This window comes from Salvelinus fontinalis, chromosome 39 (assembly GCF_029448725.1).
Source record: "Salvelinus fontinalis isolate EN_2023a chromosome 39, ASM2944872v1, whole genome shotgun sequence".
Classification (NCBI taxonomy): domain Eukaryota; kingdom Metazoa; phylum Chordata; class Actinopteri; order Salmoniformes; family Salmonidae; genus Salvelinus; species Salvelinus fontinalis.
This window is the reverse complement of record NC_074703.1, coordinates 12,088,850-12,112,283: the sequence shown is the minus strand read 5'-3', so window position 1 is coordinate 12,112,283 and position 23,434 is coordinate 12,088,850. Positions and strand designations below refer to the sequence as shown.

The following is a 23,434-nucleotide window of genomic DNA, read 5'->3' as shown; positions in this document are numbered from 1 at the left end:
ATGCGTGTCCCCAGCCCGGTACCACCAGTTCCGGCACCACGCACCAGGCCTACAGTGCGCCTCAGCTGGCAAGAGTCTGTCGTCTGCACAGCGATGCCTGAACTGCCCGTCTGCCAAGCGCCATCTGAGCCATCCGTCTACCCAGCGCCATCTGAGCCATCCGTCTACCCAGCGCCATCTGAGCCATCCGTCTACCCAGCGCCATCTGAGCCATCCGTCTACCCAGCGCCATCTGAGCCATCCGTCTACCCAGCGCCATCTGAGCCATCCGTCTACCCAGCGCCATCTGAGCCATCCGTCTGCCCCGAGCCATTAGAGCCGCCCGTCTGTCCCGAGCCGTTCGTCAGTCAGGAGCCGCTAGAGCCATTCGTCAGACAGGATCTGCCAGAGCCGCCAACCAGACAGGATCTGCCAGAGCCGCCAACCAGACAGGATCTGCCAGAGCCGCCAACCAGACAGGATCTGCCAGAGCCGCCAACCAGACAGGATCTGCCAGAGCCGCCAACCAGACAGGATCTGCCAGAGCCGCCAACCAGACAGGATCTGCCAGAGCCGCCAACCAGACAGGATCTGCCAGAGCCGCCAGCCAGCCATGAGCAGCCAGAGCCATCAGCCAGCCATGAGCAGCCAGATCCGTCAGCCATCCATGAGCAGCCAGATCCGTCAGCCATCCATGAGCAGCCAGATCCGTCAGCCATCCATGAGCAGCCAGATCCGTCAGCCAGCCATGAGCAGCCAGATCCGTCAGCCAGCCATGAGCAGCCAGATCCGTCAGCCAGCCATGAGCAGCCAGATCCGTCAGCCAGCCATGAGCAGCCAGATCCGTCAGCCAGCCATGAGCAGCCAGATCCGTCAGCCAGCCATGAGCAGCCAGATCCGTCAGCCAGCCATGAGCAGCCAGATCCGTCAGCCAGCCATGAGCAGCCAGATCCGTCAGCCAGCCATGAGCAGCCAGATCCGTCAGCCAGCCATGAGCAGCCAGATCCGTCAGTTAGCCATGAGCAGCCAGATCCGTCAGTTAGCCATGAGCAGCCAGATCCGTCAGCCAGCCATGAGCAGCCAGATCCGTCAGCCAGCCATGAGCAGCCAGATCCGTCAGCCAGCCATGAGCAGCCAGATCCGTCAGCCAGCCATGAGCAGCCAGATCCGTCAGCCAGCCATGAGCAGCCAGATCCGTCAGCCAGCCATGAGCAGCCAGATCTGTCAGCCAGCCATGGGCCATCCCTCAGTCCGGAGCTGCAGTCCTTCAGTCCGGAGCTGCCGCTCCTCAGTCCGGAGCTGCCCCTTATCCTGGTGCTGCCCCTTATCCTGGTGATCTCCCTTACCCTGGTACTGCCCCTTACCCTGGTACTGCCCCTTACCCTGGTACTGCCCCTTAGTCCGGAGCTGCCCCTTAGTCCGGAGCTGCCCCTTAGTCCGGAACTGCCCCTTAATTCAGTGGGGTTAATGTGGAGGGGGGTCATTTGGAGGAAGCTAAGGAGGCGGTTAGTGACTGTGGTGGGGTGGGGACCACGACCAGTGCCGGAGCCGCCACCGTGGAAGGAAGCCCACCCAGACCCTCCCCTAGACTGTGTAATGGTGCGCCCGGAGTTCGCACCTTAAGGGGGGGGGGTTATGTCACGCCCTGGCCTTAGTATTCTTTGTTTTTCTTTATTATTTTAGTTAGGTCAGGGTGTGACATGGGGAATGTTTGTGTTTTGTTGGTTTTGGGTGATTATATGGTAAAGGGGGTGTTGGGTGTAGTGTATGGGATTGTGTTGAGTGCATGTGTTTAGCGTTGTCTATGTTGGTTTAGTTGTCTAGGAGAGTCTATGGTTGCCTGAATGAGTTCCCAATTAGAGACAGCTGATTTCTGTTGTCTCTGATTGGGAGCCATATTTAGGGTAGCCATAGGCTTTCATGTGATGTGGGTAATTGTCTATGTTATACGTTTGTAGCCTGTATGTGCACTACGTTATTAGCTTCACGGTCGTTTGTTTGTTTTTAGTTTTGTAAGTGTTTTGTTTTCGTTTTGCCGTCGTCATCAATAAAAGAGATGGCTTATTTTCCTACTGCTGCGTTTTGGTCCGTCAATCCTCCACACGACCGTGACAGGCTAGAAAGTGGCTGCAACAAGGTCTTTTCTAGTTTTGAAATCAAAAACAAGACTTATTCCTTAAGAAAAGGCCCAGCTTAAGTTTAAACTTTTTAGTGAGCTGTTGAATGTACCAAGTAATTTATGTTTGTAACCAGCCTCATGATCTAACATGGTTGACGTGATTAAAAGTCATTTATGTTCATACGCTGCAAATACAATAAATATGAGTAGTGTCACGCCCTGACCATAGAGAGCCTTTTTATTCTCTATTTTGGTTAGGTCGGGGTGTGACCAGGGTGGGTAGTCTAGGTTGTTTATTTCTATGTTGGCCTGGTATGGTTCCCAATCGGAGGCAGCTGTTTTTCGTTGTCTTTGATTGGGATCATATTTAGGCAGCAATTTCCCCACTGTGTTTTGTGGGATCTTGTTTATGTGTAGTTGCCTGTGAGCACTTCATTTACTTCAAGTTTCGTTCGTTCTTTATTGTTTTTGTGCGTTTCATTCAATAAACATGTGGAACCCATATCACGCTGCACTTTGGTCTGAAGGTTATTACGACGATCGTGACAAGTAGGCTATTCTGATCAGATCCATTCCTAAACAATATCTGTATGACATGTATAACTGACACCATATGACTAGTAACTCTAGTTATTTAAACACTTTATAAATGGTTCATAAATGGTTCATAAATCTGCTTTGTAATGAGTCTCCCAAAATGAACAAATCAAAACGATACATCTTGACCAAACATCCACGTCATGGTGGTAAACCCAGGGAGTTCTTTCAGAACAGGGCAGAATGCTTCAGGAAACAGTGCTTTGACAGCGGAAAAGTAAGTCAGCTAGCAAGGCATTGTTGTCATTTTATAACAGGTGGTGATAAGCAGAAATAAGGGAGCACCATCTCTCATAGAAGTAGATGTGAGTTTCTCTTTCAAACGATGTCCTCGTACTCAGCTAATAGCTAACAATACCCAAAGCAAGCTAGCAAGATACTGATAGTGCAACCCTAAGTAACAGTACAGATGAAGATGAAACATTATCAGGCCTACTGTACATCTTACTGTAGAAATTTTTGTTGAAAACAAGTCTAGGTTGGAACTGTTGCTGTTAAAATACAAGTCATCTTTTTAATTCTAAATAAAATGATTTAACACATCACACAGCTGATAAGATAAATCAAGAGTAGTTCATATTTACATAAAAAAAATGTAAACGATAGTTTGTTGGTGGTTTTTGAAGTCTTTCTCTGCCCCTCTAACAGGCATTCAAAGGGAGCAGAGCTATCCTCAAAGCTTCATACCAGGTGAACCTAAATATAGCCATGGCAAAGAAGCCCCACAGTATAGCAGAGGAGCTCATCAAACCCTGCCTGAGGGATGTTTGTGTATCTCTGAGTGAGGTGGCAGCAAAAAAAGTGGACTCAGTCCCACTTTCCAATGACACAGTGGGCAAAAGAGTAAGATGTCAGTTGACATACAAGCATCTGTGATAGAAAAGAGGAAACGGCACAAGAAATTGTCTCTTCAATTAGATGAGTCAGTAGATGTGGCTGAAATTCCGCAGTTGATGGTATATGCAGGATGCGTATTTGATGATATCCAGGTGGAATTTATTTTCTATAAACAAGGGAAGATTACATTTTTAGGGTGGTAGACACTCATTTGAAAGACTTACAAATTGACTGGGCAAATTGTGTTGGGATTTGGACTGATGGTGCAAGATGCATGACTGGTTGCAACTCCGGATTAATAGCTCATGTCTGCAGAGTGGTGCCCAATGTGAAACTGACACATTGTATTCTGCACAGGGAGTCCTTGGCAAGCAAAGCATTACAACCTAACCTAGGGTCTGTTTTCGACTCAGTCGTGAAGGTGGTGAATCTGATCAAGAGACCTCTTCAAACAAGGCTGTTCAGAGAGCTTTGCAAGGAGATGGAAGCAGACCATGAGCACCTGCTCTTACATTGTGTCCAAAGGGAGGGTCCTGGAGAGGCTGTGGGAACTGAGAGGAGGTTCTGGCCTATCTGGAGAAAGAGAACAGCGACCTTGCTCTCCTGTGACAAACTGTGGTGGGCTAGGCTGGTTAACCTGGTTGACATTTTCAGAAGGTTCAATGAGCTAAACACAAGCCTCCAGGGCAAGGAATCAACCATTTTGGAGCTTGAAGATGGCATCAGAGGATTCACTGCATGCCTGGGATTGTGGCAGTCACAGCTGAAGGCTGGCGCATATGGCATGTTCACTGTTCTGTCAGCTCACATACAGGTGATAGATTCCCCCCTATGTGAAGCTGTGAAGAAGGACATGGCTGAGCACATGGCCAGCCTGCAGCAGAACTTTGACCGGTACTTTCCTAACCCACAGATCTCAAACTTCAATGGGTGAGGTATCCCTTTCAAGCAGTGTCCTCATCAGACCTAGGACTAAGTCTGCCAGAGATGGAGGCCTTAGTGACACTACAAGCACGCAATGGCAGCAAATATGCTTTTTGAGGCAAACACACTCACACAGTTCTGGGTTGTTCATCTACAGCAAGAAGGGGTTTCCTGCCTGGCTGAGAAAGCAGTAGATGTTCTGATCCATTTTGGCACCACATACCTTTGCGAGTCAGGGTTCTCAACTCTGGCATACTTAAAAAGCAAGTACAGAAACAGACTCAATGCTGAACATGACCTCAGGGTTGCACTGTTGAAAACTGAGCCCAGAATAGACCTGCTTGTTAAACTCTCCATTAGGAGTGTGTGTGCTGGTCTACATCTGTGATGTGATCAATCAGTTTATTCCAGTTCAGAATTTAAATTATTTATTGTATTTTAACAGCAACAGTTCCAACCTATACTTTTTTCTACAGTAAGATGTACAGTAGGCCTGATCATTTTTTATCTGTACTGTTACTCAGGGTTGCACTATCAAACTGAGTCTGTGTGTTCTGTTAACAGGAGGTTGGTGGCACCTAAATTGGGGAGGACAGGCTCATGGTAATGGCCTGAGCGGAATTGTATCAAATACATCATTCACATGGTTTCCAGGTGTTTGATGCCATTCCATTTGCTCCGTTCCAGACATTTTTTTGAACCTTCCTCCTCAGCATTCTCCTGTGGTTCTGTTATAAACCTGTGATGTGATCAGTCAGTTTATTCCAGTTCAGAATGAATGAAGTTATTGTATTTTAACAGCAACAGTTCCAACCTAGACAGTTATTAATGGGGAAAGATAAACATGAAAAGATATTATGAGTATTTCATTGTTTTTTGTTTTTTTCTATATTGCATATGTTTTAGGTATAAGGGCAATGAAATGTACCGATATTTACATATAGTTGCATCTTTTCGTAAGCTTGGGTCCCAGGAAAACAGACTTTCTAATTTGAGTACGAGGCGGATAAGTTGAAGAACCCCTGTACTTGGGGATTCTCTCTACCACATGCAAATGCTTCCGTGGAGCTCAAAGGTGTAGCCATGAAGCCTATTTTGTCAGTTCACAATATCGGCCGTACGGATGTGGAATGTGAGTGGAGGAAGCTAGCCGTGCCCAACCAGGTGCTTTCAGTGGAGGACCTGTACCCGGCCGAAGACTACAACCCTCTGTCCTAAGAGCCCACAGAGGAGGATCTTCAGTGGCTGAGGAACCGTCTACAGGACAGGTTCAGTGGAGTGGCATGTCTCCTTGAACCTGTCCCAGAACAACCACTACCCTTTCTGTCATCCTTGTCTGTACTAGACATTGTTAAAAAACTTGATATCGATATCTTGGACTCTCAACAATGTGATGATCACACCTTCCTTAAGCTACATTTGTTTTAAAAGTTGTCCACATATATTACAAGTATCAGAGATTCAAGATAGAGTCTTCTCTACCGCTAACCTGCTGGGGACAGAGAACATCTGGTGACAGTACTGCTCTATTCTGGGACAAGCAGAACCACCCAGCCCTGTCTATGTAAATTTCAGTTTCACTCCCACAGCTACCAGTCTAGCAGTTGAACAGTTTCACTGCCTGAAATTCTCTGTACTGGTCAGATGTGAGTGGACTGATTTTGAATCTTCATGGTGGATTCAGATAGGAAGACATAACATATATGCCATCATGCAATTAATGACAGATAAAATGGTTATTATACTTTATGTAGATACTGTATATAGCTCCTCCCACCAGTAGTGTACATGTGTCTGATGTTTGAGTCCTGCATCAGGTCTCATTCACAGATCTAACAGTCACTAACCTGCTCATTAAAAATAGTGTATATAAAGTTAGAAGGTCACATCAATATTTGGTTGTGAGGTGAATATGGGAACTTGTTATACAAGGCTAAAATTAAGAAATGTTTATTTAATATCCCCCTTTTTGTACTTCTTCTGGATTGTAATTGTGGAGCTATGACTGGTATTGTTTTTAAATCTTGATTTTTTTTTAACGAACTTCCAGGTCATAACAAATATAACCAGTCACAACCACAGATCCTACTAAATTCCTATTATATTAAATAGTTATAATACGTCATTCTATGATCACAACCATGATGATGATGAATGTTATATGATCTGAATGATTGCGTTCTAACTATATTGTCACATGGCACAGTTTACTTCATCTAGTGACCAGTGTTCCATGCCACTGTCTCTTCCCCCTCAGCACCTGCAGTAGTGTTAAGGCTGTCGCTCTCCTCATCCTCGGACGAGGTGAGGAGAGAAGGATCTTCAGACCAAAACGCAGCATTTGGGAAATAAGCCATCTTTATTATAAATACGATGGCAACACGAAACGAAACAAAACACTTTCAAAACTACAAAACAAGAAAACGACGTTGACGAAACCTGAACATAAACTTGCATAACTAAACATAAACTCACGTACAGGAAACAGACGACATCGAAACGAAACGAAACAAACAAACGCTACAGTCCCGTGTGGCACGAACATACATACTGACACAGGAGACAATCACCCACAACGAACACTGAGACAACGCCTACCTAAATATGACTCTTAATTAGAGGAACGCCAAACACCTGCCTCTAATTAAGAGCCATACCAGGTAACCCAAAACCAACACAGAAACAGAAAACATAGAATGCCCACCCAACCTCACGTCCTGACCAACTAACACACATAACAACTAACATAAATAGGTCAGGAACGTGACATTACCCCCCCCACAAGGTGCGAACTCCGGACGCACCAGCACAAAGTCTAGGGGAGGGTCTGGGTGGGCATCTAACCACGGTGGTGGCTCAGGCTCCGGGCGAGGTCCCCACCCCACCATAATCCATCCTAGCCTCCTCCCTCCAAGAATGTCCACCCTCTTTTTACTCCCACAAAATCCCCTTAATAACATCACTAATAAGGACATCACCGGGACAGAGAGATAAATCAAGACAGAGGGATAGATAAGAATATAGAGGTAGATCAAGATAGAGAGGGAGATCAGGATAGAGGGGCAACTCCGGACTGAAAGGCAGCTCCGGACAGAGAGACAGCTCTGGACTGATGGGCAGTTCTGGGTATCTAGCCGTTTCAGGCTGAAGGGCAGCTCATGGCTGACTGACGAATCTCGACGCTCATGGCTGGCTGACGGCTCTCGACGCTCATGGCAGGCTGACGGCTCTCGACGCTCATGGCAGGCTGACGGCTCTCGACGCTCATGGCAGGCTGACGGCTCTCGACGCTCATGGCAGGCTGACGGCTCTCGACGCTCATGGCAGGCTGACGGCTCTCGACGCTCATGGCAGGCTGACGGCTCTCGACGCTCATGGCGCTCTGACGGCTCTGGCTGCTCATGGCGCTCTGACGGCTCTGGCTGCTCATGGCTCTCTGACGGCTCTGGCTGCTCATGGCTCTCTGACGGCTCTGGCTGCTCATGGCTCTCTGACTGCTCTGGCTGCTCATGGCTCTCTGACGGCTCTGGCTGCTCATGGCTCGCTGGCGGCTCTGGCAGATCCTGTCTGGTTGGCGGCTCTGGCAGATCCTGTCTGGTTGGCGGCTCTGGCAGATCCTGTCTGGTTGGCGGCTCTGGCAGATCCTGTCTGGTTGGCGGCTCTGGCAGATCCTGTCTGGTTGGCGGCTCTGGCAGATCCTGTCTGGCTGACGGCTCTAGCGGCTCCTGTCTGGCTGACGGCTCTAGCGGCTCCTGTCTGGCTGACGGCTCTGTAGGCTCATGGCAGACGGGCGGCTTTGCAGGCTCATGGCAGACGGGCGGCTTTGCAGGCTCCTGGCAGACGGATGGCTCAGATGGCGCTGGGGAGACGGATGGCTCAGATGGCGCTGGGGAGACGGATGGCTCAGATGGCGCTGGGGAGACGGATGGCTCAGATGGCGCTGGGGAGACGGATGGCTCAGATGGCGCTGGGGAGACGGATGGCTCTGGCCGGATACGGTGCACTGTAGACCTGGTGCGTGGTGCCGGAACTGGAGGCACCGGGCTAAGGATAAGCACCTTCCTACTAGTGCGGGGAGCAGGGACAGGGCACACTGTATTCTCAAAGCCCACTCTATAACTGATGCGTGGTACCGGCACTGGTGACGCCGGGCTGAGGACAAGCACATCAGGATTAGTAGGGGGAGAAGATACAGTTTGTACAGGGCTCTGGAGACGCACTGGTAGCTTAGTGCGTGGGCCCGGAACTGGAGGCACCGGGCTAGATACACGCACTACAGGGAGAGTGCGTGGAGGAGGAACAGGGCTCAGGATACGCACTGGTAGCCTAGTGCGTAGTGTATACACTGTAGGTACTAGGCTGGGGCGGGGAGGTGGTGCCGGAAATACCGGACCGTGGAGACGTACTGGCACTCTTGAGCATTGAGCCTGCCCAACCTTACCTGGTTGAATGCTCCCGGTTGCCCGACCAGTGCGGGGAGGTGGAATAACCCGCACCGGCCTATGTAGGCGAACCGGGGAAACCATGCGTAAGGCAGGTGCCATGTATGCCGGCCCGAGGAGACGCACTGGAGACCAGACGCGTTGAGCCGGCCTCATGACACCTGGCTCAATACCCAATCTAGCCCTCCCAGTGCGGGGAGGTGGAATAACCCGCACTGGGCTATGCACTCGTACAGGAGACACCGTGCGCTCTACTGCGTAACACGGCGCCTGCCCGTACTCCCGCTCTCCACGGTAAGCCTGGGAAGTGGGCGCAGGTCTCCTACCTGCCCTTGGCCCACTACCTCCTAGCCCCCCCCCAAGAAATTTTTGGGAATTACTTACGGGCTTTTTTGGCTTCCGTGCCAGACGCGTTCCCTCATAGCTCCGGTTCCTCTCCCCAGTAGCCTCTGCTCTCCTCAGTGCCTCCACCTGTTCCCATGGGAGGCGATCCCTACCAGCCAGGATCTCCTCCCAAGTGTAGCAACCCTTTCCGTCCAATACATCATCCCATGTCCATTGCTCCTTTCTCTCCTGTCCCTTACTCCGTTTAGTTTTCCCTTGCCGTTTGGTCTTAGCGTGGTGGGTGATTCTGTTACGATCGTGTGGAGGATTTATGGACCAAAACGCAGCTTTAGGAAAATAAGCCATCTTTATTATAAATACGATGGCAACACGAAACGAAACAAAACACTTTCAAAACTACAAAACAAGAAAACGACGTTGACGAAACCTGAACATAAACTTGCATAACTAAACATAAACTCACGTACAGGAAACAGACGACATCGAAACGAAACGAAACAAACAAACGCTACAGTCCCGTGTGGCACGAACATACATACTGACACAGGAGACAATCACCCACAACGAACACTGTGACAACGCCTACCTAAATATGACTCTTAATTAGAGGAACGCCAAACACCTGCCTCTAATTAAGAGCCATACCAGGTAACCCAAAACCAACACAGAAACAGAAAACATAGAATGCCCACCCAACCTCACGTCCTGACCAACTAACACACATAACAACTAACATAAATAGGTCAGGAACGTGACAAGTAGGGCCCAGCTGTAGCAGTACAGTCACTGTACAGTCTGACTGAGGAAGGTTTTTGTACGGCTCTGTATCACTGTGTGAACACTCCACCACTGTGGTAACTCTGACAGTAGTAATCTCCTGCATCTTCAGCCTGGACTCCACTGATGGTCAGAGTGAAGTCCTTATGAGATCCACTGCCACTGAATCTAGATGGAGTCCCAGACTGAAGTCTGTTTGAAGAGTGCATCAGGAGTTTAGGAGCTCCTCCAGGTTTCTGTTGGTACCAGGCCATACAGGTGTAATCCCCAGGACAACCATCTGCTACATTTGAACTGGTTTTACAGTTTATAACAGCTGGCTGTCCTGGGAGAACAACTTTTACTGCAGGAGTCTGAGTCACAGTGACCTGTCCTCTGGATTCTGAAACAGACATTTAAATACATTGTTATTGAGCTGTGTCTGTTTTGTCTACATGTTCATGAATCTGTCTGTTGAGGCAAAGGCAATTTAGATGTTATATTTATATATATATATTTTTTGAAGATCATGATAGTCAATAGTTTTACTCTGAATTAAGAACATCAAAATCCACAAGAAGCTCATGATCAAAGTCATTGTTGAAGTTCCGTTCCGCTCTCAGTCTTGAAGTGTTAAACTCACAGGGCTATAAACACTCCCAGAGCACTGAAGCGTGTGCTGCCAATGCAAAGTGTTCAATGTAAATAGTCTTCCTGGTAAGGATGATACTAATTATACAGATTATGTTATCATATTTGCGATACCTAATAACGTAAATATATAATCTGCGTTCTTCAATGGATTTACTCATAACCCAGGACTATCAGTCCCTATTGTATTATACTAGTTACTTCAGTACTACCAGTACATAATCTATTATACTAGTTACTTCAGTACTACCAGTACATAATGTACAGTCGTGGCCAAAAGTATAGAGAATGACAGAAATATAAATTTTCACAAAGGCTGCTGCCTCAGTGTCTTTAGATATTTTTGTCAGATGTTACTATGCAATACTGAAGTATATTTACAAGCATTTCATAAGTGTCAAAGGCTTTTATTGACAATTACATGAAGTTGATGCAAAGAGTCAATTTTTGCAGTGTTGACCCTTATTTTTCAAGACCTCTGTAATCCGCCCTGGCATGCTGTCAATTAACTTCTGGGCCACATCCTGACTGATGGCAGCCCATTCTTGCATAATCAATGCTTGGAGTTTGTCAGAATGTGTGGGTTTTTGTTTGTTCACCTCTTGAGGATTGACCACAAGTTCTCAATGGGATTAAGGTCTGGGGAGTTTCCTGGCCATGGACCCAAAATATTGATGTTTTGTTCCCAGAGCCACTTAGTTATCACCTTTGCCTTATGGCAAGGTGCTCCATCATGCTGGAAAAGGCATTGTTCGTCACCAAACTGTTCCTGGATGGTTGGGAGAAGTTGCGCTCGGAGGATGTGTTGGTACCATTCTTTATTCATGGCTGTGTTCTTAGGCAAATTTGTGAGTGAGCCCACTCCCTTGGCTGAGAAGCAACCCCACACATGAATGGTCTTAGGATGCTTTACTGTTGGCATGACACAGGACTGATGGTAGCGCTCACCTTGTCTTCTCCGGACAAGCTTTTTTCCGGATGCCCCAAACAATCGGAAAGGGGATTCATCAGAGAAAATGACTTTACCCCAGTCCTCAGCAGTCCAATCCCTGTACCGTTTGCAGAATATCAGTCTGTCCCTGATGTTTTTCCTGGAGAGAAGTGGCTTCTTTGCTGCCCTTCTTGACACCAGGCCATCCTCAAAGTCTTTGCCTCACTGTTTGTGCAGATGCACTCACACCTGCCTGCTGCCATTCCTGAGCAAGCTCTGTACGGGTGGTGCCCCGATCCTGCAGCTGAATCAACTTTAGGAGACGGTCCTGGCGCTTGCTGGACTTTCTTAGGCGCCCTGAAGCCTTCGTCACAACAATTGAACCGCTCTCCTTGAAGTTCTTGATGATCCGATAAATGGTTGATTTAGGTGCAATCTTACTGTCAGCAATATCCTTGCCTGTGAAGCCCTTTTTGTGCAAAGCAATGATGACGGCACGTGTTTCCTTGCAGGTAACCATTGTTGAGAGGAAGAACAATGATTCCAAGCACCACCCTCCTTTTGAAGCTTCCAGTCTGTTATTCGAACTCAATCAGCATGACCGAGTGATCTCCAGCCTCTGTGTTAACGAGAGAATCACTGACATGATGTCAGCTGGTCCTTTTGTGGCAGGGCTGAAATGCAATGGAAATGTTTTTTGGGGATTCAGTTAATTTGCATGGCAAAGAGGGACTTTGCAATTAATTGCAATTCATCTGATCACTCTTCATAACATTCTGGAGTATATGCCAATTGCCATCATACAAACTGAGGCAGCAGACTTTGTGAAAATTTATATTTGTGTCATTCTCAACTTTTGGCCACAACTGTATTATACAAGTACTTCAGGACTATCAGTCCCTATTGTATTATACTTGCACTTCAGTACTGTCAGGGTGGTACTGAGAGTGCACTGTGTGTGAAGGTGCTCACTCTTGTGTGAAGGAGGTTTTTGTACAGAGACTTCACCAGAATGAATCACTGTGGTACACTTTTGGAAGCGGCACAAAACTGGTGTTGAAAAGTAAGTACATTTTTGTCTTTCTCTCATAAAACTAAATGTAATCATGCTATTGAACAACGTTATGAGATGTTATCATCTTCTCCAGAGGAAAGACTTCTAGGCTATATCTTTTTAGAGATTTCTGTGGACAGATTGGATGATTTTTAGAGGGCAGTGTCAACGAAGTGAGCATTATTATTGGGTAATAAAACCGTAAGTATTCTAACGTAAAAAGGGCACATTTTGATATACAGTAGTGTATGTCAGCTCATTGTTCGTTCAAGATGTAGCAACTACTATTTATATGATATAAGCAACACTTTGTATTGTATTCATAGTAGATGTTAACACTGACATGGTTTCAAGGGGAACCACCTCTATAGTTTTGAATAGTATTTTGAGGTAATTTGGGGCTTGTATCTCAGTAGATTTGACATATATTGATAGTTCATGTCTTATTTAAAATTGTGAATATTAAATGATACTGTACCCAGACTATATGAAAGTGATTTTTAGTCTAGGACTAGGCTTCATCTGTTTCCAGGAACCCCCCCCCCCCCCCCTAGTGTTTTATTGCTCTTGGTGTGCTAAACTGTAGAGCATTTATCTGATGGATTGTTAATCTAAAAATCCATCCAGAGTTCTTTTGCCATTATCTTCATAGATTCAGTGTTTCAGTGTTGTCGGTTGTTCTCTGTACTGTAGCTAGTTGTTCATCCTGTGTGTATTGTTGCTCTGAAATGGTTTTGTAAACTGATAACAGTTTCTCCTCTGATAATGTTATAGAGTAGTAGTAACTGACCCTCTCCTAATGTTATAGAGTAGTAGTAGTAGTAACTGACCCTCTCCTCTCCTAATGTTATAGAGTAGTAGTAGTAGTAACTGACCCTCTCCTCTCCTAATGTTATAGAGTAGTAGTAGTAGTAACTGACCCTCTACTCTCCTAATGTTATAGAGTAGTAGTAGTAGTAACTGACCCTCTCCTCTCCTAATGTTATAGAGTAGTAGTAGTAACTGACCCTCTCCTAATGTTATAGAGTAGTAGTGGTAGCTCACCCTCTCCTCTCTCCTCTTTTCCAGCTGGTCCCTCTGTCAGGCCCACAGTGTCTCTGCTCCCCCCGTCCTCTGAGCAGCTCTCTGGGGGCTCGGCCACACTGGCCTGCCTGCTGAGTGACTACTCCCCCCAGGGGGCGATGGTGAGCTGGGAGGTAGACGGGGCGGATGTGAAGGAGGGGGTCCTGACCACCACAGAAGAAGAGAAGGGTGGCCACTACAGTCGCAGCAGCACCCTGACCCTGAGCAAGGCACGCTGGGAAGAGGGAGAGGTCTACACCTGCAGGGTCGCCCACGACGACACCAGTGACTCGGCCGCCTTCCGGAAAAGTCACTGTAGTGTCTAGAAGCCATTGTAGGGGGCTAGAGAGTCCCCACATGGTGCAAGTGAAGGAAACATGAGTGTTTTAGAGCTGAAGGTTACAGTATAATAGTGAATAATATCAGTAGTGCTGTGTGATAAACTATTTTGAGATTTAGTTGTACATGTCGTCTTGCCTCTGAGTTCAAATAAAGCTTGTTTTGATTCAGAAATAACCGCAAGAGTTCATTTAATCATGATTCCAATGATCTCTATCTCATGAATAGGCAGCACATTTCATACTATTTTATATCAATCAGCTTCTTTCATAATTTGCCATTGTAGCATATAGCTACTCATGTTTTCAAACAGAATTAAAAGGGCATCTGATCCAACAAATACTCTGCATTAATTTCTACAACTGAATGATCCTGTTAAACTGTAGCATCAATAGCAGTGATAATGATTAGTGATATTTGATAATAAACCTCTAAGATCTGCTCTCAAAATTCACACTGCTAAATAGTTATTTTCATAACATATGCATATTTACAATGTTTATTAAATTAGATGTTTTAGCAATGGTTTTCAACAATGTGTATTCTACACTTCATTATATTTCCCCTGGTCTTCTCTACCTCCAACACTCTGGGAACAGGGTGAACATCTGGTGACAGTGTTGCTCTATTCTGGGAAAAGCAGAACCACCCAGCCCTGTCTATGTAAATCTCAGTTTCACTTCCACAGCTACCACACTAGCAGTTGAACAGTTTCACTGACTGAAATAGCCTGGACTGGGCCAAATTTGAGGGATTGGCTGGTTTTAATAACCTCTATGGTGGATGCAGGAAGTGAAACATAACATATATACCATAATGTAATTAATGACAGATAAAATGAGTATTATACTTCATGTAGATAGTGTAGTGTATATGTGTGTCATGGTTCAGTCCAGCATCAGGTGTCAATCACAGGTCTAGCAGTCAGTAACCTACTCAGGACAAAAAGTTTATACTTTGCCGTGGATTAATACTTCCGTTTACATCAGACATTTGATATGGGATCTTGTTCTGGGGGGCTGAAGTGGTTATAACTTTGAAGTAATGTTGAGGTCATAACACTTTTTGTTTGGCTTCTCATGTGGACTGGTAATAGCTCACATTTGACCTGTGTACCTACATTGTCCAGCAGACAAATGACAACTATCGTCTACACATGACTATATCTTGTTGACTATACCTATGGCCTGTACAGAGCTGGGGGGAAAAAGTGTTCCAGTTCTCTGGCTCTTTCACTTGGAAGGAGCTTCAAAGCATTAGCTGTCACGTTCTGACCATAGTTCTTGTGTGTTTTTCTTGTTTTAGTGTTGGTCAGGACGTGAGCTGGGTGGGCATTCTATGTTGTGTGTCTAGTTTGTCTGTTTCTGTGTTCGGCCTAATATGGTTCTCAATCAGAGGCAGCTGTCAATCGTTGTCCCTGATTGGGAATCATATATAGGTGGCTTGTTTCGTGTTGGGGATTTGTGGGTGGTTGTTTCCTGTCTCTGTGTTTTCTCTGCACCAGCTAGGACTGTATCGGTTTGCCACATTTGTTATTTTGTATCATTGTAAGTGTTCACTGTTTATCGTTTTATTAAACATGTTGTGGCACTGGCTACGCTGCGTGTTGGTCCGATCCCTGCTACACCTACTCTTCTCTTGAAGAGGAGGAAGGCTGCCGTTACAGAACCACCCACCAAACTCGGATCAAGCAGCGTAGCAACGGGCAACAGCGACAGCAGCAGCAGCGGCCCAGTACACAGGACTCCTGGACATGGGGGGAAATTATGAACGGAAAAGGACCCTGGGCTAAGGTTGGAGAATATCGCCGCTCTCGTGAAGAGCTGGAGGCAGCTAAAGCCGAGGAGCGGTGGTATGAGGAGGCAGCACGGAAGCGTGGCTGGAAGCCCGAGAAGAAAGCCCAAAAATTTCTTGGGGGGGGGGGGACAAAGGGGAGTGTGGCGAAGTCAGGTAGGAGACCTGCGCCAACTTCCCGGGCTTGCCGTGGAGGGCGAGAGTACGGGCAGACACCGTGTTGTGCGGAAAAGCGCACGGTGTCTCCTGTACGTGTGCTTAGCCCGGTGCGGTACATCCCAGCTCCACGTATCGGCCAAGCTAGAGTGGGCATCAAGTCAGGTGCTATGAAGCCGGCTCAACATATCTGGACTCCAGTACGTCTCCTCGGGCCGGTGTACATGGCACCAGCCTTACGCATGGTGTCCCCGGTTCGCCAGCACAGCCCAGTGCGGGCTATTCCACCTCGCCGCACTGGCCTGGCTACGGGGAGCATTGAACCAGATAAGGTTGGGCAGGCTCGGTGCTTAAGAGCTCCTGTATGCCTTCACGGTCCGGTATATCCGGCGCCACCTCCTCGCCCCAGCCCAGTACCACCAGTGCCTACACCACGCACCAGGCTTCCTCTGCGTCTCCAGAGCCCTGTTTCTCCTCCACACACTCGCCCTGTGGTGCGTGTCTCCAGCCCAGTACCATCAGTTCCGGCACCACGCACCAAGCCTCCTGTGCGTCTCCAGAGCCCTGTACGCACTGTTCCTTCTCCCCGCACTCGCCCTGAGGTGCGTGCCCTCAGCCCGGTACGACCAGTGCCGGTACCACGCACCAGGCCTATAGTGCGCCTTGAGAGTCCAGTGTGCCCTGTTCCTGCTCCCCGCACTCGCCTAGTGGTGCGTGTCTACAAACCGGTACCACCAGTTCCGGCACCACGCACCAGGCCTACTGTGCGCCTCAGCAGGTCAGAGTCGGCCATCTGCCCAGCGTCATCTGAGCTGCCTGCCTGCGCAGCACCATCTGAGCCGCCTGCCTGCCCAGCGCCATCTGAGCCATCCGTCTGCCCAGCGCCATCTGAGCCATCCGTCTGCCCAGCGCCATCTGAGCCATCCGTCTGCCCAGCGCCATCTGAGCCGCACGTCTGTCCCGAGCCGTTAGAGCCGTCCGTCAGTCAGGAGCCGCCAGAGCCGTCCGTCAGTCAGGAGCCGCCAGAGCCGCCCGCAAGTCAGGAGCCGTCAGAGTCGCCAGCCAATCAGGAGCCGCCAGAGTCGCCAGCCAGTCAGGAGCCGCCAGAGCCGCCAGCCAGTCAGGAGCCGCCAGAGCCGCCAGTCAGGTGCCGCCAGAGCCGCCAGCCAGTCGCCGCCAGAGCCGCCAGCCAGTCAGGAGCCGCCAGAGCCGCCAGCCAGTCAGGAGCCGCCAGAGCCGCCTTCCAGTCATGAGCTGTCCTCCAGTCATGAGCTGTCCTCCAGTCATGAGCTGTCCTCCAGTCCGGAGCTGCCCTTCAGTCCGGAGCTGCCCTTCAGTCCGGAGCTGCCCTTCAGTCCGGAGCTGCCATTCGTCGGGAGCTACCTCTCTGTCCGGAGCTACCTCTCTGTCCTGAGCTACCTCTCTGTCCTGAGCTACCTCTGTCATCTCCCCAAATAATTATTGTCTTCTCAATTTGTAAATTGATGTTTTTAATCTGTAGTGCTTTGTGTTTTAAGTTGTAATTGTGTGTAACTTTGTGTGCTGCTATTTTGACCAGGTCTCTCGTAAAATAGATGTTTAATCTCAGAGACTAACCTGAATAAAGGTAAAATTAAATAAAACATGGGTTTCAAAACATCTAACTCAAACATCTAAGTGAACTTTCAGGTCATGACAAACATAACTAGTCACAACCTTGATAACGACGATGATGGGGAACATGTGATCTGAATGATGCTTTCTAAACATATTCAAAGTTGACCTCCTCTACTGATCAGTGTTCCATGTCACTGTCTCTTCCCCCTCAGCACCTGCAGTAGGTCCCAGCTGTAGCAGTACAGTCACTGTGCAGTCTGACTGAGGGAGGTTTTTGTATGGCTCTGTATCACTGTGTGAACACGCTGACACTGTTGGGATAGTGGAAACTCTGACAGTAGTAATCTCCTGCATCTTCAGACTGGACTCCACTGATGGTCAGAGTGAAGTCACTCCCAGATCCACTGCCACTGAATCTAGATGGAGTCCCAGAATGGAGTGTGTTCCCTGGGAACATCATTAGTTTGGGTTTTTCTCCTGGTTTCTGTTGGTACCAGGATAGACACTCTTGGTTCCATGACTGACCATTGTAACAATTACTATACACATTACTGCTGGTTTTACAGTTCAGAGAGACTGTCTGTCCTGGGAGAACAGTTTTCACTGCAGGAGTCTGGGTCACAGTGACCTGTCCTCTGGATTCTGAAACAGAGAAAACAAGTAATTGTACATTTCCTGGAATTAAAGACACAATCTCAGTCTTTCAGTTCACTCAAATTGTTTACTTTTCATTGTACAAACACAACTCTTATTGTTTTGTACCTTCGATGTAGAAAGCAAGTGTCCAGATGAAGATGGTGATAAAAGTCATGGTTGTTGTGGGTTCTGTTGTCATGAAGGACAGGTCTCAGTCATGAAGTGTTAAACTCACAGGGATATAAATGGTCTCAGAGCAGCGGAGCAGATGCATTATGCAAATGATTGTTTCAAATCTATTTCAGTTTCCAAGTAGGCTCCCATTAGAATATATTTTGTCCTGCATGAGCTTTCTTTTATAATAACTAGGCGGTGCTTATATTTGTCCTATTTCATGCATGTGTGAATTAATAATGTTTATTTTTTTAATATCCCAACTCCCCCCGAGACAGCCTCGGAGAGGGGGGTCACGGCCAGGATCTGCCATTATCAACTGCGACCCTGGAGCAATTAGGGTTAAGTGCCTTGCTAAAGGAAACATCGACAGGTGTTTCACCGTGTCGGCCTGGGGATTTGAACTAGCAACCTTTTGTTTACTGGCCCAACACGCTAACCGCTAGCTACATGCCACCCCTTTAATAACATCAAACTGCAACTGTTTACTCAGGTAACTAATGTATGGAAACTTTATTTCACAGCACCATTATATTATTATTCTGATGATGATTAGACATAATGAACTCTCTGTTCACTCATGCTTGGTCTCTGATGTAAGTTCCTCTAATCAGTTAGTGAACACTTCTCTAAACTAAAGCTGGTAGGATTCCTCTGGTAGTGTTGTCTGTCCTCTGTGACTTTACCACCACTGTTAAATCTGAGATCAACATGTTTAATAAAGGAATATACAACATGATCACTATCACTACTGCTGCTGCTGTTGTCTTTCATATGGACAATATGGAGGAATACTAGCAACACTGATCTAATGCTGGACTGTACCTACAGACTAGGAGAACACCTGATACACAGAGGAAGGAAAAAAGACTAATCTGGATTTAAGATACAATTCATATTGGTATTATCTAGAAACAGCTAATATGAAGTGTTTGTTCTACCTGGAAGATGTTAAAGTGTATTTGTGTTGATTCTGATTCTGTATGAGTGATCTTCACTGTAACAGCTGCAGCAACACAACACAGAGAGGTTTTTGTACCAGCAGTAATAGGGATTGTATCACTGTGGTGGACTTTTGGTAGCGGCACCAGACTTGATGTTGGAAGTAAGTAAACACAAAATTAACAGTTTTATTCACCTTTTGATGTCGGGTTTCAATTTCTCTATACATTTTGCCTTGCCTTGATTTTTCAAATTAACTTTAACTTTTTAGATGATTTAAACAAAATACACAAGTCCTACACATACTATGGCCAATATGAATGTTATTACTTCTAATCAAATTTGACGTGCCTTTAAACTATAAAAGTCATTACCCTACATTTTAGATTAGTTGTATGAAAAAATATACTGCACCTACAGTAGTAGGAAATGTACTAGAAAAGTCAGGTTTGGTCAATGTTAAGGAAATCAAAATGAAAAACACTTTATTTCTAATTGAGTAGATGAAATCATTTCTGAAAAGTATTCATACTATATTAGAGTTAATTATTTGAACCACAGTCTAAAGAAATTAAGCTTGCCAAATGTGCAGGATGTTTTTGTACGAGCAGTAATAGGGATTGTATCACTGTGGTACACTTTTGGTAGCGGCACCAGACTTGAGGTTGGAAGTAAGTAACTTTGATATTTCTTTCAGATTATTTTTGGGGGTATTTTACGTTGTGAAATTCTGTCTCTATGAAAATATTGCTTTTTTACATATCTTACTTCCTAATTTTTTATTTTTTTTTCTATTACTTTTGACTAAGCCTTCTTTCAAATTAAATGTTATTTAACCAATATGTTCAAATTAAGGTGTTTATTTAAATGTGTGGTTTGATGGATTGCAGAGGATAGTTCTAGTATGATAACTATTTAATAATATGGAATATAGTTGTTGCATTGTGTATTACTGTTTGTGTGAGAGTTTAAAATATATATTTTTATTATCTTTAACTCAAATATTTTGGTTAAATGTGGCTTTTGACTGAGCCTTCTTTCAAATAAATATTTATTGAATCAAAATGATAAGTTGTAGGTTTATTTGTATGTCTGATTTGTATAATTGCAGAATATCACTCCTAACTCTGGTATAATAACTAATAGTATTGTATATAGTATTCATCATTGCTGCATTGTGTTCATGGTAGACTTCACTGTTAGTGTGAAGACAAAGGGTCTCAGTTATGGTTGTAACTGACTTCATAATTCAACATGGATGATATGTGATGAAAATACTATGAATATGAGTAGGCTATTCTGATCAGATCCAATACTAAACAATATCTGAATGACATGTATAACTGACACCGTATGACTAGTAACTCTAGTTATTTAAACACTTTATACCTGTTTGGTTCATAAATCTGCTCTGTATCATATTACTTTAGTGTTTTCTCCACATCTTTTAAACTATCTGACTTCTACATTCATATTTAGAGGGCATTTTCAGTTGACTTTATTTTGACATGTACTTTGCTGAAGATAATCTCTTAGTGTAGCTGTACTTGTTGTAGTTACTTAGTTGATATGTTCTGTTTGTTCCAGGTAACAGTGCCCCCACCCTCACCGTTCTGCCCCCCTCTAGTGAGGAGCTGTCCAGTACAACAACAGCCACACTGACGTGTCTGGCCAACAAGGGCTTCCCCTCAGACTGGACCATGAACTGGAAAGTGGACGGGACCAGCAAGACGCAGGAGGCCAGTTCTAGGGTCCTGGAGAAGGACGGCCTGTACAGCTGGAGCAGCACCCTGACTCTCACTGGCCAGGAGTGGACCAAGGCAGGAGAGGTGACCTGTGAAGCCCAGCAGAAATCCCAGACTCCAGTCACCAAGACCCTGAGGAAGGCTGACTGTTCTGGGTAGGACCCCTCAGTCACACACCCCTGTGGAGAGAGACTGCTGGTTCCTCTGCTTTGACTCTGTTCTGAGATCTGATGTTCTCTGTCTTATTGATCACTGACATGTAGACTAACAGAGGGCTTTGCTTGAGTTCATGAGTCAATCCTCTCTGTAGACTGAGGTTGTATCAGTGTTAGATGTGATGTGTTCTGTTTTATTACTATTAGATTCTGTAGGAATGTTTGTTTTGATGCTTTGATAAATAGATGAAAATAAAGATTTCCCTTTGGAACAAATATTTTTGTCTCTTTCAATAATTAGACATTTGTTTTAAATGTTGTTGAATGGTATATACATATATTAATAAAGCCTGATTCACAGTTTCTTTGAAAACTATCAGACCTAAATGTCATTGCTTAGTTATGTTCTCACTTGAAACCACATCTTCAACCAGCAAATCAAATCAAATGTTAGTCACATGCGCCAAATACAACCTACAGAGAAATGCTTCAGTACGAGCCCCTAACCAACAATGCAGTTAAAAAAAAATACGGATAAGAATAAGAAATAAAAGCAACAAGTATTTAAAGAGTAGGAGTAAAATAACAGTAGCGAGACTTTATACAGGGGGGTACCGATACAGAGTCAATTGCGGGCACCAGTTAGTTGAGGTAGTATGTACATGTAGGTAGAGTTATTAAATTGACTATGCATAGATGACAACAGAGACCAGCAGTGGTGTAAAGAGGGTGAGAGGGGGGAGGGCATTGCAAATAGTCTGGGTAGCCATTTGACTGGATATTCAGGAGTCTTATGGCTTGGGGGTAGAAGCTGTTTAGAAGCCTCTTGGACCTAGACTTGGCACTCCGGTACCACGTGTGGTAGCAGAGAGAACAGTCTATGACTAGGGTGGCTGGAGTCTTTGACAATTTTTAGGGCCTTCCTCTGACACCGCCTGGTATAGAGGTCCTGGATGGCAGGAAGCTTGGCTCCAGTGATGTACTGGGCCATACACATTACCTTCTGTCGTGCCTTGTGGTCAGAGGCCGAGCAGTTGCCAAACCAGGCAGTGACGCAACCAGTCAGGATGCTCGATGGTGCAGCTGTAGAACCTTTTGAGGATCTGAGGACCCATGCCAAATCTTTTCAGTCTCCTGAAGGGGAATAGGTTTTGTCATGCCCTCTTCACGACAGTTTTGGTGTGCTTGGACCATGTTAGTTTATTGGTGATGTGGACACCAAGGAACTTGAAGCTCTCAACCTGCTCCACTGCAGCCCCATCGATGAGAATGGGGGCGTGCTCGGTCCTCTTTTTACTGTAGTCCACAACACTCTCCTTTGTCTTGATCACATTGAGGGAGAGGTTGTTGTCCTGGCACCACATGGCCAGGTCTTTGACCTCCTCCCTATAGGCTGTCTCGTCGTTGTCGGTGATCAGGCCTACCACTGTTGTGTCATCGGCAATTTTAATTTATGGTGTTGGAGTCATACTTGGCCATGCAGTCATGGGTGAACAGGGAGTACAGGAGGGGACTTAGCACGCATCCCTGAGGGGCCCCTGTGTTGAGGATCAGCGTGGCAGATGTGTTGTTACCTACCCTTACCACCTGGGGGCTGCCCGTCAGGAAGTTCAGGATCCAGTTGCAGAGGGAGGTGTTTAGTCCCAGGGTCCTTAGCTTATTGATGAGCTTTGAGGGCACTATGGTGTTGAAAGCTTAGCTGTAGTCAATGAATAGCACTCTCACATAGGTGTTCCTTTTGTCCAGGTGGGAAAGGGCAGTGTGGAGTGCAATAGAGATTGCATCATATGTGGATCTGTTGTGGCGGTATGCAAATTGGAATGGGTCTAGGGTTGCTGGGATGATGTTGTAGATGTGAGCCATGACCAGCCTTTCAAAACACTTCATGTCTACAGACGTGAATGCTACGGGTCGGTAGTCATTTAGGCACGTTACCACTTGCCAGTTGGTCAGCACATGCTCGCAGTACATGTCCTGGTAATCCATCTCGCCTTGCGGCCTTGTGAATGTTGACCTGTTTAAAAGTCTTACTCACATCGGCTGCGGAGAGCGTGATCACACAGTCTTCCATGACAGTTGGTGTTCTCATGCATGTTTCAGTGTTATTTGCCTCGAAGCGAGCATAGAAGTAGTTTAGCTTGTCTGGTAGGCTTGTGTCACTGTGCAGCTCTTGGCTGTAATTCCCTTTGTAGTCTATAAT

At 46.3% G+C, this 23,434-nt stretch overlaps 1 long non-coding RNA gene and 2 gene segments (V, D, J or C); 2 read left to right on the top strand and 1 right to left on the bottom strand.

Moving 5' to 3' along the window:
• Positions 1-11,958: 11,958 nt before the first annotated feature.
• Positions 11,959-14,213, top strand: LOC129838541 (uncharacterized). The gene is made up of 2 exons (XR_008756867.1): positions 11,959-12,644; positions 13,704-14,213. It is a non-coding gene; the product is annotated as an uncharacterized LOC129838541 (long non-coding RNA).
• A 3,639-nt stretch (positions 14,214-17,852) lies between these two features.
• LOC129838689 (Ig kappa chain V region BS-5-like) lies at positions 17,853-18,446 on the bottom strand. The segment is given in 2 exon segments: positions 17,853-18,224; positions 18,345-18,446. Coding segments are annotated over 2 exon segments (426 nt in total).
• Positions 18,447-19,203: 757 nt separating this feature from the next.
• LOC129838373 (Ig kappa-b4 chain C region-like) lies at positions 19,204-21,512 on the top strand. The segment is given in 3 exon segments: positions 19,204-19,213; positions 19,381-19,497; positions 20,922-21,512. Coding segments are annotated over 3 exon segments (444 nt in total).
• The last annotated feature ends 1,922 nt before the right edge of the window (positions 21,513-23,434 follow it).